At 36.7% G+C, this 16,976-nt stretch overlaps 4 protein-coding genes across 4 annotated transcripts in view; 3 read left to right on the top strand and 1 right to left on the bottom strand.

Annotated features, from left to right (window-relative positions):
• The window catches only part of LOC106870981 (serine/threonine-protein kinase 16), a gene marked incomplete at its 5' end in the record, with an annotated part of 8,247 nt that extends 4,685 nt beyond the window's left edge, over positions 1-3,562 (top strand). The window contains one exon of the mRNA XM_014917228.2: positions 330-3,562. Within this exon, the coding sequence (XP_014772714.1) occupies positions 330-459 (130 nt within the window). The remainder of the gene's footprint in view (positions 1-329) is intronic.
• LOC106871007 (mitochondrial chaperone BCS1) lies at positions 3,451-8,371 on the bottom strand. Its single transcript, XM_052977295.1, has 5 exons — positions 7,581-8,371; positions 5,975-6,731; positions 5,395-5,550; positions 4,816-4,933; positions 3,451-4,206 (listed from the first exon to the last, which is right to left on the bottom strand). Exons 2-5 carry the CDS (start codon positions 6,708-6,710, stop codon positions 3,951-3,953), a joined length of 1,266 nt encoding a protein of 421 aa, XP_052833255.1. The 5' UTR covers positions 6,711-6,731; positions 7,581-8,371; the 3' UTR covers positions 3,451-3,950.
• A 493-nt stretch (positions 8,372-8,864) lies between these two features.
• Positions 8,865-16,796, top strand: LOC128246991 (zinc finger protein 98-like). Its single transcript, XM_052977188.1, has 3 exons — positions 8,865-9,500; positions 13,513-14,225; positions 14,571-16,796. Exon 3 carries the CDS (start codon positions 14,808-14,810, stop codon positions 15,924-15,926), a length of 1,119 nt encoding a protein of 372 aa, XP_052833148.1. The 5' UTR covers positions 8,865-9,500; positions 13,513-14,225; positions 14,571-14,807; the 3' UTR covers positions 15,927-16,796.
• LOC106870999 (zinc finger protein OZF) lies at positions 9,498-12,119 on the top strand. Its single transcript, XM_014917250.2, has one exon. The coding sequence runs from the start codon at positions 9,564-9,566 to the stop codon at positions 11,142-11,144; it is 1,581 nt and encodes a 526-aa protein (XP_014772736.2). The 5' UTR covers positions 9,498-9,563; the 3' UTR covers positions 11,145-12,119.
• Positions 16,797-16,976: the final 180 nt, after the last annotated feature.

Consider the following 16,976-nt stretch of genomic DNA (forward strand, 5'->3'; position numbering starts at 1 on the left):
ATGATAATAATAATAATTAATTCGTTTTATTGGCCACAAGGGCTAATATAAATTAAAATCATGTAAGGACTAAGACAGGACGAAGGTTACAAAAGGTTTTGTCTGAAAAGTAGAAAAACGTTCGTGTAAACAGAGGAAAAGAACGGAGAAAGATATAACAAATAAATAAAATTCCCAATAGGGGGAGGCGCTTCGTAAAAGAAAAGGTTACACGTGGAAAAACCCATAAAACCACGGGAGCTGGTCAGAAAAAATAAGAAAGGGGTATAGAGCCCTTTCTCCTTTTACATTACCTTTTTTCCCTACATTGTTGTTTTGATTGCTTTCAGTTACTCAAAACATCTGGAGATGACAGTGCAGAAACTGATGGCTGTGAATCCGATGGAGCGTCCGTTTATTGAACAAGTGTGCCAAGTGGTGAGCGTGGCCAGGACAGACAATGCAGGACACACAATGTAAAGAGGTAGCAGCAGAAGGGACTTTGCTGGGTGTGATGTGTGACTTGTCTTCACGTACAACATGTCTGCCTGTGTAAATGATGTGACTGGTGTAGTTCTACAGCACATACACGTGCAGTTGTGAGTGATGTGTCTCTACAGCACACGTGTGTCTGCCTGTCTGATTGATGTGTCTCTACAACATACATACACATGTTCACCTGCATGATTGATGTGAATGATGTCTCTCTACAACATACACACACATGTCTACCTGCATGAGTGGTAGGAATGATATGTCTTTACAGCATATATACACACCTGTCTACCTGCATGAGTGATGTGAATAATGTCACTACAGCATACATATACAACATTCCTACCTGCATGAGTGATGTGGTTGATGTGTTACTATGGTATACATAGCATGTCTACCTGCATGAGTGATGTGAATATGTCACTACAGCATACATACACATCTACTTGTGTGAGTGATGTGAATGATGTGCCTTTACAGCATATATACACATGTCTACCTGCATGAGTGGTGTGAATGATGTGTCTTTACGTTTGTGAGTAATATTCTGTGTGCATAAGGTGAAAACGAGGGAAATGAGGCTGAATGCGAACATGTGTGTGTGTGTGTTATGTACATTTCAAATGATACAATTTGCCAACGAAAGACAAAATGAGGATTCAATACAGGATGTAAAATTTGTTGTTTTTTTTTGTTTCTTTTTTTCAAAATTTAATTATTTTTTTTCTTCACAATGAAATTTGGAAGGAAACGCTTATCCTTATGTTCTTCCATTTAAAAACCTTTGTGAACGACACCTGCAAAACTCACAAGGATTTTCCAAAAGAAGATATTCAGACTGTGGCTATTTCAAAAGTAACCCCGGCTGAGTTTTCTAGCATGTGAGCAGAAATGAGCCACCCTGAGTACTGGAAGGCAGAGCTTTTCAGTTATAATGTATTAACAAATACTCTACATTTGTATTGAATCCCATTACTTATTGCTTCTGGTGAATCAACAGAGATTTATAAATATACACATATCGTCGTTTATATAGAGGCACAGACATGATTCTTTGTATAAGAAGTTCATTTCTCAACTTTGTGGTTTCAGGTTTGTTCCCCACCCCTGTATGTATGTACCTACCTCCCTACCTACAGTGTTAAATTTATGCTGGGTGTTGTAGTTTTTTTTTGTGGCTATCATGTATGTATTTGGTTTGCAAATTGGGGCTTTGCAAGGTTTTTCCACAAAATTACACATTCCAAATCTGTTATAGAATTCTTATATAATCTCTATCCCTCTCCCCTGTATGTATATATATATATATATATATATATATATAAACACATGCATATATATTATTGTATAAATAATAGATATATAATTTTTTGTATATATTGTATATTATTTATTATATATAATATATATTAATATGTGTATGTGTGTGTGTTTATATATATATATACATATATATATATGCAATCACTTTCACATCCTGGCACTTTTTCCTTCTCCATCCAGCAGTTGGGTAAGCCTTTGGTAGAATTCTTTTGTGAATTCCAGCATTGTTCCTACGATGTTTTTATTACTGGTATTAACGAAACACACCATCCCATTGTTGATCTGTTCATTGCCCCCCCCCCTCAAAACCGGTCTCCGTCCCCACCGCCATCTGGTGGAGGATGGCTAGATAGAATAAATAAGCAGTCACAGAATCCTTAGTCTGCTTCTGCCCCTGTCTTCCACCCTTTATTTTTCCCCCCCACCCCTTTGATTTGGTCACCTCTTCGAAAAAAAGAAACTCTTTGTGATATCTTTATATAACCTTCCAATGTGACAAGGACATTATTGTCGCTGGGCTAATCACTGAAAATACCTATTGTGTATTCGTTATTACTATTGGTGTTATTATTATTATTATTATTATTTGCTAAAATGAATACCAGTTAAGTCCAGGTGAAAAAGCAAGGCATCGGTAACATTAATCCCATCCCTCCCTGCTCGGTAAACCTGTAAAATATTTGTGGTTTTGTGCTTAATGTGAGAAAATATTGTAATAATAATTATCATTATTATTAATAGTAGTATTAGTATTGTTATTATCAAAGGTGACCAGCTGGCTGATTTATTACCTTAGTAACCTGCTCTTTAATGTTCCGAGTTCAAATTCTGCCAAGGGTGTCTTCGCCTTTCATCCTTTTGGTGGGGTGGGGGTCGATAAATAAGTACCATCCCCCTAAAATTGCTGGCTTTGTACCAATTGTAGAAAGAGTTATTGTTAATATTATTATTATTATTATTATTATTAAGGTGGTGAGCTGGCAGAATCATTAGCACGCCAGGCAAAATGCTTAGTGGTATTTCGTCCATCTTTACATTCTAGGTTCAAATTCTGTTGAGGTTAACTCTACCTTTCATCCAGTCAGGGTCAATAAAATAAGTACCAGCTGCGTACTGGGTTGAAGTAATCGACGAGCCCGCTCCTTCAAATTTTCAGGCCTTGCATGGTTGGCAGACTATTGAGTGTCGGACAAAATGCTATGTGGTATCTCGTTTGTTTTGAGTTCAAATCCCGCCGAGGCCAACATTGCTTTCCATCCTTTCAAGGTTGCTAAATTAAAGTACACTGTTCTCTCACTCAAAATTTGTTAGCCTTGAACCTAGTTTAGAAACAGCAAGGGCAGTGGATTGACAGAATCATTACAACATCAGCAAAAATGCCTTGTAGCGTTTGTTTCAATTCTCTACATTCCGAGATCAAATCCTGCTGAAGTCAACTTTGCCGTTCATTTTTTTTTTTTTTTTTCTCAAGGTCAATAAAGTACCTGCCAAGTACCGGAGTCTGTGCTATTGATTAATCCAAAATTACTGGCCTTCTGTCTTGATTAAAAGCAATTATTATACCTTTTTTTTGGTGACAGGTGTATTATTTAATTATGCGATGTTGATATTGTTTTTTTAATTTTCATTTTTGGCTGGGATAAATGATTGGTCTTGTAATTAATAATATATTATTTATTTATCAAATATTTTGTTTCTTTTGAAGAAATAAAAATTTTTTTTAAAAAAGCAGATATTATAGCAATGGCTATCTTGTATACAATAATCTCGTCTCTTTGTGTTATTGATTCAGAGGTTTACGGTATCAAGCTGGCAGAAATGGCAGTGTCATTTGTTTCCATTCTTCTGTGCAAAATCATTTCTAGATATGAGACAATAAGGAACTATAACCTTGCTTGGAAACAGGTGACAGTAACAGGCAACAGATCCAGGTGTAGGAAAAAAACTGTCCCATACAGCATGGAAAAACGGACATTAATGTGATGACAATGATAATGGTCAACCTCACTCGTACCAGTGGCACAATAAAGGCACCCAGTACACACTGTAAGGTGGTTTGGTGTTAGGAAAAGCACCCAGCTATAGAAACCATGCCTAAACTGACACCAGAGGTTGGCACAAACACATGGAAATTTTAAATAATGTTTTCAAAATTAAAAGTTAGGTAACTGCTGTACATTGTCGAGGGCAGATTTCGAGTCTGACTTGTGCATGAGAAAGTAGCCTTGGAGCTGGGCTGCACTGATTTCTTGGCTCTCAGCTAAAAGTTGGTCAGCGAACTGTTCTGCCATGCTCTCGAGTTCCTCCGGATAGAAGCGTAGAAACATGGTCTTTATTTGATGTTTTGAGGCAAAGTCAATCTTCTCTTTGATATCCACTCGACCAGGTCGGATCAGTGCAGAGTCGAGTCTGCAAAAGAAAGAAAAAAAAAAAGCAGAAAAAGAGAGAGGAGAGGACAATGATGAGTATAGAGTAGGGGTTCTCAACTATTTTCTGTCTATGGACCCCTTTAATTCCTGTTTTACTTTGCTGGACGCCCATAGCAATTTGAAGTTTAAAAAAATTTCATTATTTACTTAAAATCAATCATTTTGTTATTCTTTCGCTTGTTTCAGTCATTTTACTGCAGCCATGCTGGAGCACCGCCTTAAAGGGATTTCAGTTGCAGATATCAACTCCAGGATTTATTTTATTGGACTCTTTGCCGAACCGCCAAGTAACATGAATGTAAACACACCAACGTCTGTTGTCAAGTGATTGTTGGGAGACAAACAGACACAAAGACATACATACATAAGTATATATACATATATATATGACAGGCTTCTTTCAGTTTCCGTCTACCAAACCCACTTACAAGGCTTTGGCCGGCCCAAGGCTATAGTAGAAGACATTTGCCCACGGTGCCACACATCGGGTGGCTTTCAAGCTAGTTTAACATATTCATGTACTCAAATGACTGAAACGAGTAAAAGAATAAATTAACGAATGAAGGAATAAAAGTCATTAAGAACTTACCTGTTTAAATAATTAGTTGTCATGAAAACTATGCGTCCTTCTGCAGAAGCGACTCCATCCAGAGCATTGAGTAAACCACTGAGTGTCAAACGGCCAAACCCTTGGTAAGCAGCAGGATCTGGGGACAGAAACCATAAAATGGGTTGGAGAGGGTGAAGGAGAGATGGCTTAGTGGTTAGGGTAATCAACTCATGATCGTAAGTTCATGAGTTCGAATCCTGGTGATGCATTGTGTCCTTGAGCAAGACACTTTATTCCACGTTGCTTCAGTCTGCTCAGCTGGCAAAAATGAGTAGTACCTGTAATTCAAATGGGACCAGCCTTGTCAGATTCTGTGTCACGCTGAAGCTGAATCTCGCTGAGTCCTACGTTAAGGGTATGGGTGTCTGTGGAGTGCTCAGCCACTTGCACGTTAATTTCATGAGCAGGCTGTTCTGTTGATCAGATCAACTGGAATCTTTATTGTAATAGGTGAAGAGGAAGAGTGAAGAAGAAGAAGAGGAGGAAGTGGAAGGAGAAGAGGAGGAAGTTGAGGGAGAAGAGGAGATCAAGACGTAGATAAAGAGGCAGAGTACTTACTTTCAACAGAAAGATCACGGCTGACAAAAGCAGCATCTATGTCTTCAAGAAGGATGATGCTCTGTTCGGGTGCTGTGGTCAGGAGGTGAGCCACCCGGTCATCTGTGAGGCTGCGTTCACTGAGGTTCATAACACAAATGTGATAATCCAGTTTACCTGTTCACAGAAACACCAAATCAAGTCAATGAACTAACATGGTTAACTGCAAGTTGTATGTGTGTGTGTGTGTGAAGAGGTCAGAGGTCACTGAGGTGAGAATATGATCATCATTTAAAGTCCTCCTTCCATGCTGGCATGGGTTGGGGGGTTCCATAGAACCCGGCAAACCAGAAAACTACGCCAAGCTTCAATGTCCGTTTTGGTCACATATCTATTGAAATGTATTTCTGCTGTTTCAATTTTATGTTGAAACTGACCAGATCCACTCTCTCACACCTACCCTACAATGTTGTTCTAAAACTAAACAATCACATCTTCAAAAATATTAAAGCTACAAGATACTTCATAATTAATTTGATTACATTTGATAAATTAATCTGAATGCTAAAAGAGTTAATTATTCTTCAAAATGTTTCCTTACCAGCCAGTGCTACAATGTAACTGCTTTTCCCACAACCTGGGGGTCCATAAAGCAGGTAACCCCTGCGATAGGGGATACCTCTATCTGTATACCACTTGACACTGGAGATGAATTCATTTATGTCTTCTAATATTCCCTCTGAAATGCCATGATCAAGAATGACCGAGTGCAAGGGACGTTTGCGCTTCGGGTAACCCAGCTGTCGCCATTCGGCACCCATTGGTGTGTACATGACCGTCCTTCCCTCCTGCTCTTTCAGTGCAATTTCTCGTGCCTCATTCAAAATGTCGATGAACAGTTGTTTGTTTTGCCCAACAGCCGTCAACGAGACCGTCTCGAAGGGTGTCCCCGTCGTGAAGTCACCCATCGTTTTCTCGCGGTTTCGCTCCACTTTGAACCAGTTGCCTTTATGCTTGAAAAAATGGTCGCCGGGACTTGGCACAAAGTCAAAGTACGTGAAGACACGACCTGTGTCCGACTGATGGTACTTGGTGTGAACGCTAAGATGCTGCGTGCGTTTGTACGCTCGGTTGGAGATCCAGTGCAACAGCCAGCGGTAGCTCTTGTCCGAGCTCGGTACTTCTAAGCTGATCAGGTAGTTTCTTCGTAACAGGATCACACCATACTGACTTAATTTCCGCAGTGCTGCCATTCCAGTTCCAACACCTACCAGCCCAAATCCAGCACCAAAATAGGGATTTGTGGTCAGGGATCCCAGAAGGTCTACAACCGTCATACTGTGTCAAAGATATGTAATCTGGAATAAAAACGAAAAAGAATCAACATAAAATAAAACTAATTCATTAAGATTATTCATATTGTGATCATTACAATCGTTAAGCCCCAGGTCAGTCTTGGCTGAGCAGACGTTTGTTTAACCCTTTAACATTCAGATTATTCGGTCAAATCTAAAGCTTATTTATCCCCTTTGTTTTGAATTAATCATGGATTATCTCATACCAGACTTAAAAATAGCGCGTACTGCTGTAGAATTGTTCGACCTGAGTCTTCGAGAACGATGTTCGCAGTTCAATAACTGAAACAATTACAAGGCTGAAAGAACGCCGTTGGGAAGGAAGGATAGCCAGGACTTTATGCAACCATGTATGTAGATATATATATATATATATTGCCGGACCTGTAAAGTTACGAGGAGGTAAACAAACCAACACCTGTTGTCAAGCGGTGTGCAGACGGGCGGGAACAAAGGTGTATACACAGACGCGCCTAAAGAAAGAAATAGATAGACAGACAGATGGACAAACAGACAAATAGTCTGGCAGACAACAAACCAACACGTGTCATTGTCGGCCCGGTCCTCAAGGTGACGCGCAGTGGGATTGAACACGAAACCACGTTGTTGTGAAGCGAACTTCCAAACTAGACAGTAATGGGAAGATATAAAAATGTTAAATCATCTTCATTTAATCATGACAATTTATCCAGCCCCTTATTAATCCACAAAACTCCCCCCGTAATGAGAAATTATTCCCGTATTTTTGTCCGGTACGAAGTGGTGATTTTAAAGAAAAAATTGGCTGTTATATTTAGTATGTTGAATGACCACATAAAGGCAAGGAAATAACACAGTAAATATGATAGATACCTGTGGATAGCGAAGTTATCCTACAGAGAGATCTTGAGGTGAGGCAAAATAAGTTACGAACATATGATCGCCTTGGTGACCTCTGTGTTAAGAGACATGTGAGAAAGTGATAGCAAAAATAATGGGAAATATATAAAAATAGATTGGCTATGCCGAAAGAACGAAAAGAATAAGTTTATGCTCCAAAAAGTAGATTATCATAGTTAAGGTTTTAATTTCTCAACAACAATTAGTTAAATTATTTAAGTAGCTCCGTAGAACATAAGACATAAATAACCACATTTCTGTATTGGTCGAGAGGAAAATCGTAAAAATCCTGTAGCTTTTCAAGACATTTGGTGGGGTCGGACCACTGACTGCGAGATTCCTGTCTTCACTGGTCTGCTCGCCTAGCAGAGGTAACAGGTGAAGCGCATGAGGGCTCTTGGTTGTTCCAGCACAGCATTATCGTCATCACCAGTGGCAACGGTGCCGGCGTACCTCAAAGGTCATTAGAGAGGTTTCCCAGCGCCCCCAAATTTTCATCTTAAGGTGGTGAATTTGTTTCTTCTTTTCGCTCTTATGTATATATTTAAGTATAAATAAAATATGTTATGTCTGACATAGACAAAAAAAAGAATTAAACCTACTCTTGTTATTGGATTACTTATTCTATTCGCGGCATACCTACATAAATTTACCTCACCCCGATTTGTTTCCTCGTAAGGTTAAGAAAAATGGATATTTCTTAATGAAATTTTCTTCAAATATCTTTCAGATGGTGTAGATTACGATTATATCGGAATTTAATATGGAAAAAAAAAAAAAAAAAAAAAAAAATGCTGTGCGTGCGCACACATACTGTCACACGTCACATATATCCACAAAACGTAACTGATAACTTCTTTTCAAATTAAATTCTGATATAATCGTAATCTACTCCATCTGAAAGGTGTTTGTATGAATTTTTATTTAAAAACAAATACTACAACCTTTCTGATAACTTTTTACCATTTTTAATTCCACCCCTAACAAAAAAAATCATTCTTTCGTCCATTTAGGAACTTATCATTATTTTTTCCCTTCCGTATTTACTAGTTATGTAACATTTTCATTGTATTTAAATAATTTTGTCTGATTTCTTAATGTTTTTATTTATCTTTCATTAAATTTCTTTTTAATTAAGAATGAAAAAAAATTCAAGGTTTCGTCGTCTACACACAGACATACCGATTTCCGGTGTATCGATAGCAAAGGCTTCTGATTGGCTAAAATTCCAAACTTTAAAATGTTTGTAACTTTTTTATTCTCAATTACGAAGAGAAACGAAAGTGATTTTCGTCATTAGCATGCAAGAGTACACCAGCGTAGAAAATTTGAATTAAATCTGACGATGCAAACGAAACCATCAACGTCTGCTTGTTATGACTTGCTTACTCAATATCGTGAACATTCCCGCTGCAGATATTCGGGTTTGTACAGAGAATATAGAGAGAGGGGCGTGGGATTTTTACCTTAGGATTTGACATTAGTCCATATCAAACCTTTTGAAATAATCCCGATTCATTACGACCGCATACATGCACTTGAACATAATTAAATCAAACGTAATTAATGGGACAACCGTATATTTTCTTTTCCGGTTTCAGTCCTACATAACCATATCTTGTATCATTTTAACCATGTTAGATTTACCGATTCCACCAGAACGTCTGCTATCAGACATTTGTACGGGCTTTCTATTTGTTTCCACATATATTTGTATAATCTTCCATTAGATATAGCGATGTTTCGTAATATAGATGTAAAAGTCTTTACCTGCAACTGTGAGTAATACCTGTATAGAACATAGTCAACCTCAAGCAGTCTAGAGGTAAGAAAATACCATGTCTACATTGCATAGTTTCTACATACATAAATAAAAGACTCATGATATCGAAGGTAAGAAACTGAACTATCATACATTATTTATAAACAGACATTTCTCAGCCTTTAAGAATTAATATGGAAGACATTAAATGTTTGGACACTTTTAACATGACTGTTTTTAACGATATAGATTCAGTTACACAGACAGACAGAGATGAGAAACCTTTATTGAATGAAACAGTTCCTGATCAAAGATCAATCCAGAGAAATATTCCTGAATATTGCTGTGAGATCTGTCGGAAAACGTTCTCTTCTGAACATGAAGTTTTCACACACAAAGAAACACATCATAGAAAAACATCCCACAACTACGGAATGTATGGTAAATATTTTGTCTTTAACAGTAAACACAAAAGAACATACGCTGGAGAAAAACCATTCCATTGTGATATATGCGGGAAATCTTTTATGTCTTATAATAAATTAACAAGGCACAAACGAATACATACTGGAGAAAAAATCCATCAATGCGAAATATGTGGTAAATCTTTTTCTGTTAGTTCTTGCCTTGTACTTCATAAAAGAACTCACACAGGAGAAAAACCTTACCATTGTGACGTCTGTGGAAAATCGTTCTCTGGTAAATTTAGTCTTGTCGTTCACACTAGAATTCATGCTGAAGAAAAACCTTTTCACTGTGATTTATGTGGGAAATCGTTTACTCAGAATTCTCACCTTGTCGTTCACAAATCCATACACACCGGAGAGAAACCCTTCCTCTGCGATATCTGTGGGAAATCTTTTGTGTCGAACAATAAACTAACAAGGCATACAAGGATACACACTGGAGAAAGGCCTTATCATTGTGAGATATGTGGCAAATCTTTTTCTGCTAGTTCTTGTCTTGTACTTCATAAAAGAACACACACTGGAGAGAAACCATTTCGTTGTGAATTATGTGGTAAGTCGTTCTCTGGTAAGTTTAGTCTTGTTGTTCACACTAGAATTCATGCCAGAGAAAAGCCATTCCACTGTGAAATATGTGGGAAATCCTTCTCTAGTAATTCTCATCTTGTCGTTCACAAAAGGATTCACACAGGAGAGAAACCTTTTAGCTGTGAAATTTGTGGGAAATCTTTTATCTCTAATAATAAATTAACAAGACACGTAAGGGTTCACACTGGAGAAAAACCTTATCATTGTGAGATATGTGGCAAATCCTTCTCTGTTAATTCTTGCGTTATAGTTCATAAAAGAACACATACTGGAGAAAAATCCTACCATTGTCAGCTGTGTGGGAAATCGTTTCTCACCAGTACTCAGTTAAAAACACACAAACAAATACACAATGGGGGAAAGGTGTTTCACTGTGAACTATGTGGTAAATTATTTTCTGATAATTCTCGTTTTGTAGTTCATAAAAAAATGCATGCAGGAGAAAAACCTTTTGATTGTGATACTTGTGGAAAAGCATTCATGCAGAAGTCTCATCTTGTAGTTCACAAACGTATTCACACTGGAGAAAAACCTTATTGTTGTGAAACTTGTGGCAAGTCCTTTATTACTAACAGTTACTTAACAAAACACAAACGTACACACACCGGAGAAAAGCCATTTAGGTGTGACACATGTGGGAAGTGTTTTTCCACAAACGGTAATTTAAAGACACATAAACGAATTCATACTAGAGAGAAATCTTCCAAATGTAAAATTTGAGAAATAATTCTCTTGCAAATCTAAACTTTTGGTCCATCAACAAGTACATGTAGGCAAGCATTTATTGTGGTGAATTTAAGTTTTCTTCACTTGAATTTTCATTTTGTAATCTGCAAATTTGGTTTTGTTTGAGAGAAATCCTTTTTTCTAAAATGAGTGAGGAATCCTTATTTTTGAATTATAAACTTGTAGTTGGTAAACAAATGCATTCTAAAGAAAAAGGTGTGTAAGAAACTATTCCTTGTAGACTGTTTTGTAATTCACAGACATCTTCAAAGTCACAGACACCTGGAAGAAAGATCTAGTCACTGTGGTTTGTCTTTCTTAAAGAGACACTATCTCATTAATCATAATTAGAAAAAAAAAACAAAAAACACCGGGGCAAAACTTTAACACTTCAGCATTTGAACCAGCCATATCCAGCCCAAGTATTCTGTTTCATGTTCAAAACTATCCAGATGCAGTCTGTCACACCTACCCTATTATGTCACTCTAATAAAAAACCAATCACATTGTTGAAATCTCAAAGCTACAAGATAATCCATGATTAATTCAAAACATTGTGAATAAATAAGCATTGCATTTGACAAAGAACTATGAGTGTTAAAGGTTTAAACTAGCCTCTCACACCTACCCTACAATGTCATTCTAAAAATAAAGAATCACATAATTAAAATCTCAAAGCTACAAGATATTGCATGATTAATTCCAAACAAAGTGAATATAAATAGGCATTGCATTTGACGGAGATGTCTGGATGTTAAAAGATTGAAGATGTAAAATTTATGGAAAACTAATTCCATCCAGAAGAATTGTTTGTAACCATTTTGGTACCAACTCACCTGAAACTGCCACTGATATTGAAATACTAACATTCCAGTTTTAATATGATCCAAATTAAAACTTTCTCCCAAAATTTCATGCTAATTTGTGTTCCAAACACTATATTAATAAAGACAAAGTTATTTGATCAAATTCTTCAATATTTTCCAAATCATTTGGAACAAAGCCAGTATATTTCAGTAGAAATATGGCAATAAAATAGTTAAAGTGTTCTAAATTAAAACCAGCTGTCAAATTTTATCTTAATTTATGTTCTAAATGGTGTATCGACACCTCTTCTGCCTCCAGGGTACATACTCCTCCTGTTCCACTGTGTATATATATGTATTTGTGTGTATTATATATATATATATATATAAATTTAGTGAATGGAGTAAAACGCATATGTTAACTGCATATATATATATATAGTAGCAATGATAGATCGTTGACCAAAGACCATCCAATTTTTTTTCTCCATGTTTTTCTCCTTGTTTCTTTCTGTTGAAGAGCGTAGCTCGAAACGTTAAAGACTTTCTCTATTCCCGAGCGTTAAACTAATACATCCTTTTGTTGTTTACACCACCTGTCCTCGTCTGTTGTTTTTTTTCCGTACATTCTCCCATATATATATATATATATATATATATATATATATATATATATATACATATACACACACACACACACACACAGGGTTGGCCAAAAGTCATCCGACAGTAAATCGAAATTCCATAAATGCTATCTGTAATTCTGTATTGAATTGAATGGAAAAATGTGTCGCTCAAGAAGGACTTCAGTTTGAACAATTTTCATGATATTTCATATTTAGAAACTTTTATTAAATTCATTCTGTTATTAAACATCAATAAATCTTGGAATTAAATGGTTTTGATTTACTGTCAGGTGACTTTTGGCCACCCCTATATATATATAAATTATTTGTTCACATATGGGCTACAAAAACGGTCTTTGTATATTTTTGTTGGTCGAAATCATTCACACCAGTCTGTAATTCCTGATGAGGAATCTAATTTGTATTTCATTGAAGAGTTTTTTGTCTTTGTCTTTGGAATTAATTAAATGATTGCAGCAATGTTGTTGAAGAATGAAATAATTGTCATTTAAACCCTAAGCTATCTAAAATACTTCAGGACATTTGTTGAACGAAGAGTTAGTTCCCCTCGACCGTTAACTGTCCAGTCTTACTAATTCTGTTTGTTTCCTCCTATTGTTTCATACACATCTTTATTCCTTGATCAATTTCACTTCATAACTGATAATTATTAGCAGACCGAATTAGATATGAACGATTTTTTAATTAACTGTGGAATGAAATAAATACAAGTCTTTATTATGTTGACCTGTAAAATCTAGAAATTCTCTTGGTGCTGTCTACATATTGTGTGTGACGTATTCCTCGGACGAAAGTAACGAATACGTATACACAGTGTTTTGTCGGACTTTCCGGTTGGAGCGTATATAAAAATTGAAGATTTTGAAAACTTCAAAAACATTTTGAAATCCCGTTTTTAATTTTTTGCAGATTCGGAATCTCCGCAGTCGAAAAGGTGAGTTTCTATAGAGAAAAATAACCAAAAGGGAGTGCGGGCCATGTCCTTTACCTCTGCCAAAATATCTATGTAAAGATTTATGTTGTAAATGTGTTATTTTACGCATATCTGTGTTTCGGTGTGTTCTGTAAGCTAAACGGCAGGTGCACTTAAACAAGGTTATATGTCTTCCACTGTTTCGTTTTCCTTTTGGCTGCCCCATTCCAGTTTTTTTATTTCCCATATTTTGCTATTAACCGTAAAAGAAATTCCGTATTTCTGAATATCCTCACCATTTGCATCTATACCTATACAGACACTTTTATACATACACATAATGGATCTCCGTCGTTCGTCGATAAGAATTCAGGTGTAAGACCAACTGAATTACCTACCCCTGAATTCCCGTGAGTCGCTGGTACGTGGAAGTCTTCATACAAGAACCTCTGACACGAAGCTGACCTCTTTGGAATTGCTGGTAGAGCAGTTTCCTACTGTCCAATTTCATTCTGGTCAACTGGACACTGCAGAAAGTGTCATTTGTCCAAAGTGTCACGCAGTAGGACAGAACGAGGGACCTCGTGGTTAAGGAAACGTCTTGACCATTCGGCCGTACTGTGCCAACATATATCTTCGCGCGCGCGCGAAGAAACTGCTTGATGACGTGGAACTTCGCAAGAAAGTTTTAACACTGGAAAACTTCAAGGTGCGTACATCAAGGTTTATTTCTAAAGCATATCTGTGTCTGTCTATCTATCTATCTATCAATTTATTTTTATCTATCTATTTATCTTTATTTATCTATCCACCTGTTAGTCTGCCTATCGATCTGTGTGTCTCTCTATCCATCTGTGTGTCTCTCTATCCATCTATTTATCTATCTATCTCTATCTACCTACGTACCTATCTATCTATCTATCTACCTACCGATGTACCTATCAATCAATCAATCTATCTGTCTATCGATATAGAAATACAGTGAAATTTCCATTGTTGAAGTTCTACTTATTAAGATTCCTCAATATCTTGTCCTGTTTTTCTCTAATTTCAGAATATCAGATGAAAAGAACATTTGACTGCAGTTCTTATTTATTTTATGTTTTAAAGACTAATGGAAGATACACAAAACAAACACCTTCATTTTTGTATAAATCTCTGAAGAATTACAGTGAAATATTTCTTGTGAATTGAGATTGAGAACAAAATCTATCTACTTCACAATTTGGAATTTATTCAAAATGATTTGATATTCAAGTGAAAATTGGAGAAAATTTACCTTTTAAATGTGATGGCAGCAAAGTCATTACACCAGTGTGATATATGTAAAAAGACTTTCTCTCATGGAGGCAACCTTACTACCCACAAACTCATTCATACAGGAGACAAACCCTATCACTGTGATATCTGTGGGAAATCATTCTCTCGAGCAAGTACTTTAACTACACACAAATATATTCATACTGGAGAGAAGCCATATCGCTGCGATATCTGTGGTAAATTATTCTCTCATGCAGGTACCTTAACAAGACACAAACGTATTCATACAGGAGATAAACCATATCGCTGTGATATCTGTGGTAAATCATTCTCCCAAAATGATCATTTAGGTAGCCACAAACACATTCATACTGGAGAGAAGCCATACCATTGTGATATCTGTGGCAAGTCCTTCTCAGAGACAAGTAGCTTAACTGCTCACAAACGCTTTCATACAGGTGAGAAGCCTTATCACTGTGATGTCTGTGGTAAGTCATTCTCTCAGAGAGGTAACTTATCTACACACATGTTTATTCATACAGGAGAAAAAAAATACCATTGTGATATTTGTGGTATGTTATTCTCACGCAGGTTTCACTTAACTCGACACAAACTCACTCATACAGGCGAGAGATCATACAGCTGTGATATCTGTGGTAAATCATTCTCTGAAAGTAGTATCGTAATTAAGCACAAACGCATTCATACCGGAGAGAAACCATATCACTGTAATATCTGTGGCAAATCATTCTCAGGAGGAAGTACCCTAACTATTCACAAACGGATTCACACAGGAGAGAAACCATATCACTGTGACATCTGTGGTAAATCTTTCTCTGCAAGTTTTGGTTTAACTAGACACAAACGAATTCATACAGGAGAAAAGCCATATGAGTGTGATATCTGTGGTAAAACGTTCTGCGATGGAAGTGCATTAGTTACTCACAAACGGATTCATACAGGAGAGAAACCATATCACTGTGACATCTGTGGTAAGTCTTTTGCGCAAAGTGGTGAATTAAACCAACACAAATGCATTCATACTGGAGAGAAACCATATCAATGTGACACCTGTGGTAAATCATTCTTGCAAAGAAGACTTCTAACTGCTCACAAACATACCGTTACAAGGGATAAATTATGTGATTGACCATCATCCTCATTTAACATCTGTTTTTCCATGCTGGCATGTGTTGAATGGTTTTTGACATGCAAGCCAGAGGATTGCACCAAGCCTTACTGTCTGGTTTGGCATGGTTTCTATTGCTGGAGGCCCTTCCTAATAACAATCACTTTACAAAGTGTACCAGGTGCTTTTGACATTGGCACAGCACTAGCGAGGTCAAACATATTCATACAAATTTACTCACAAGGCATTGGTCGGCCTGGGAACAGAAGACAATTGCCCAAGGTGCCATTAATGGAACTGTACCTCAAACCATGTGATTGCGATGCAAATGCCTCACAGCCATCTCTCCATGGGAAATCATTCTCTGAAACTGCTTACTTTCTCACAAATGCTTTCATACAAGACACCAACCATATTACCAAGATATCTGTGGGAAATTAATCTCAGTTAACTATTCTGTGTAGTCATATTCATGAGTAATTCTTAATATCAAAATTAGTTCTATGAAAGAAAAAATTTATCTTATATAACCACATATGTATACACACAGGAAAGACTATATAACTGTGCAAACACCCTGTGACATATGACTATTTCCACCTTGTTGAAATAACTTAAGGTATTTTTTTAATAAAAGCATTCTTTTATGATATTTGAATATATTCTGTTTACTGTTTCTTTTATGTTTGCCTGTCCAAAGTGATGACGACCATCTGGTCATCATTAAGAATGACTAATGTCTTGCACAATGAATCTTCATTTTCGCGCTAGAATTGTTGTTGCTTTGGTGGCCTAACAGGTCAGGATGTTTAGAAGTGGAGGTTTCAAATCTCTGCCAGAAATTACAAAAGACATTATTAAATACTTTTATTTAAGCAACCAAATTTCACTCACCAAAAATATTGTGTGTGTAGGTGTGTGCAAAGAAGGGACCACAAGGCAGCCTTCACATGGTAACCAGATCTCCCTCATATAGTTATAGTAAATACAATATTTGAAGTAAATTTAAGTATCTTAATTTTCTCATAAAAATTGTTGCTGCTTTGGTGGCCCAGTAGGTAAGGGTGTTTA

This window comes from Octopus bimaculoides, chromosome 27 (assembly GCF_001194135.2).
Source record: "Octopus bimaculoides isolate UCB-OBI-ISO-001 chromosome 27, ASM119413v2, whole genome shotgun sequence".
NCBI lineage: Eukaryota > Metazoa > Mollusca > Cephalopoda > Octopoda > Octopodidae > Octopus > Octopus bimaculoides.

Excerpts from the sequence above, each read along its gene's own strand:
- LOC106871007 (XM_052977295.1), bottom strand. The coding sequence starts at position 6,710 with ATGACGGTTGTAGACCTTCTGGGATCCCTGACCACAAATCCCTATTTT. Across the intron at positions 4,934-5,394 it reads CCGTGATCTTTCTGTTGAAA|ATCCTGCTGCTTACCAAGGG; the intron begins GTAAGTACTCTG and ends TTCTGTCCCCAG. Across the intron at positions 4,207-4,815 it reads ACAACTAATTATTTAAACAG|ACTCGACTCTGCACTGATCC; the intron begins GTAAGTTCTTAA and ends TTTCTTTTGCAG.
- LOC106870999 (XM_014917250.2), top strand. The coding sequence starts at position 9,564 with ATGGAAGACATTAAATGTTTGGACACTTTTAACATGACTGTTTTTAAC.
- LOC128246991 (XM_052977188.1), top strand. The coding sequence starts at position 14,808 with ATGGCAGCAAAGTCATTACACCAGTGTGATATATGTAAAAAGACTTTC.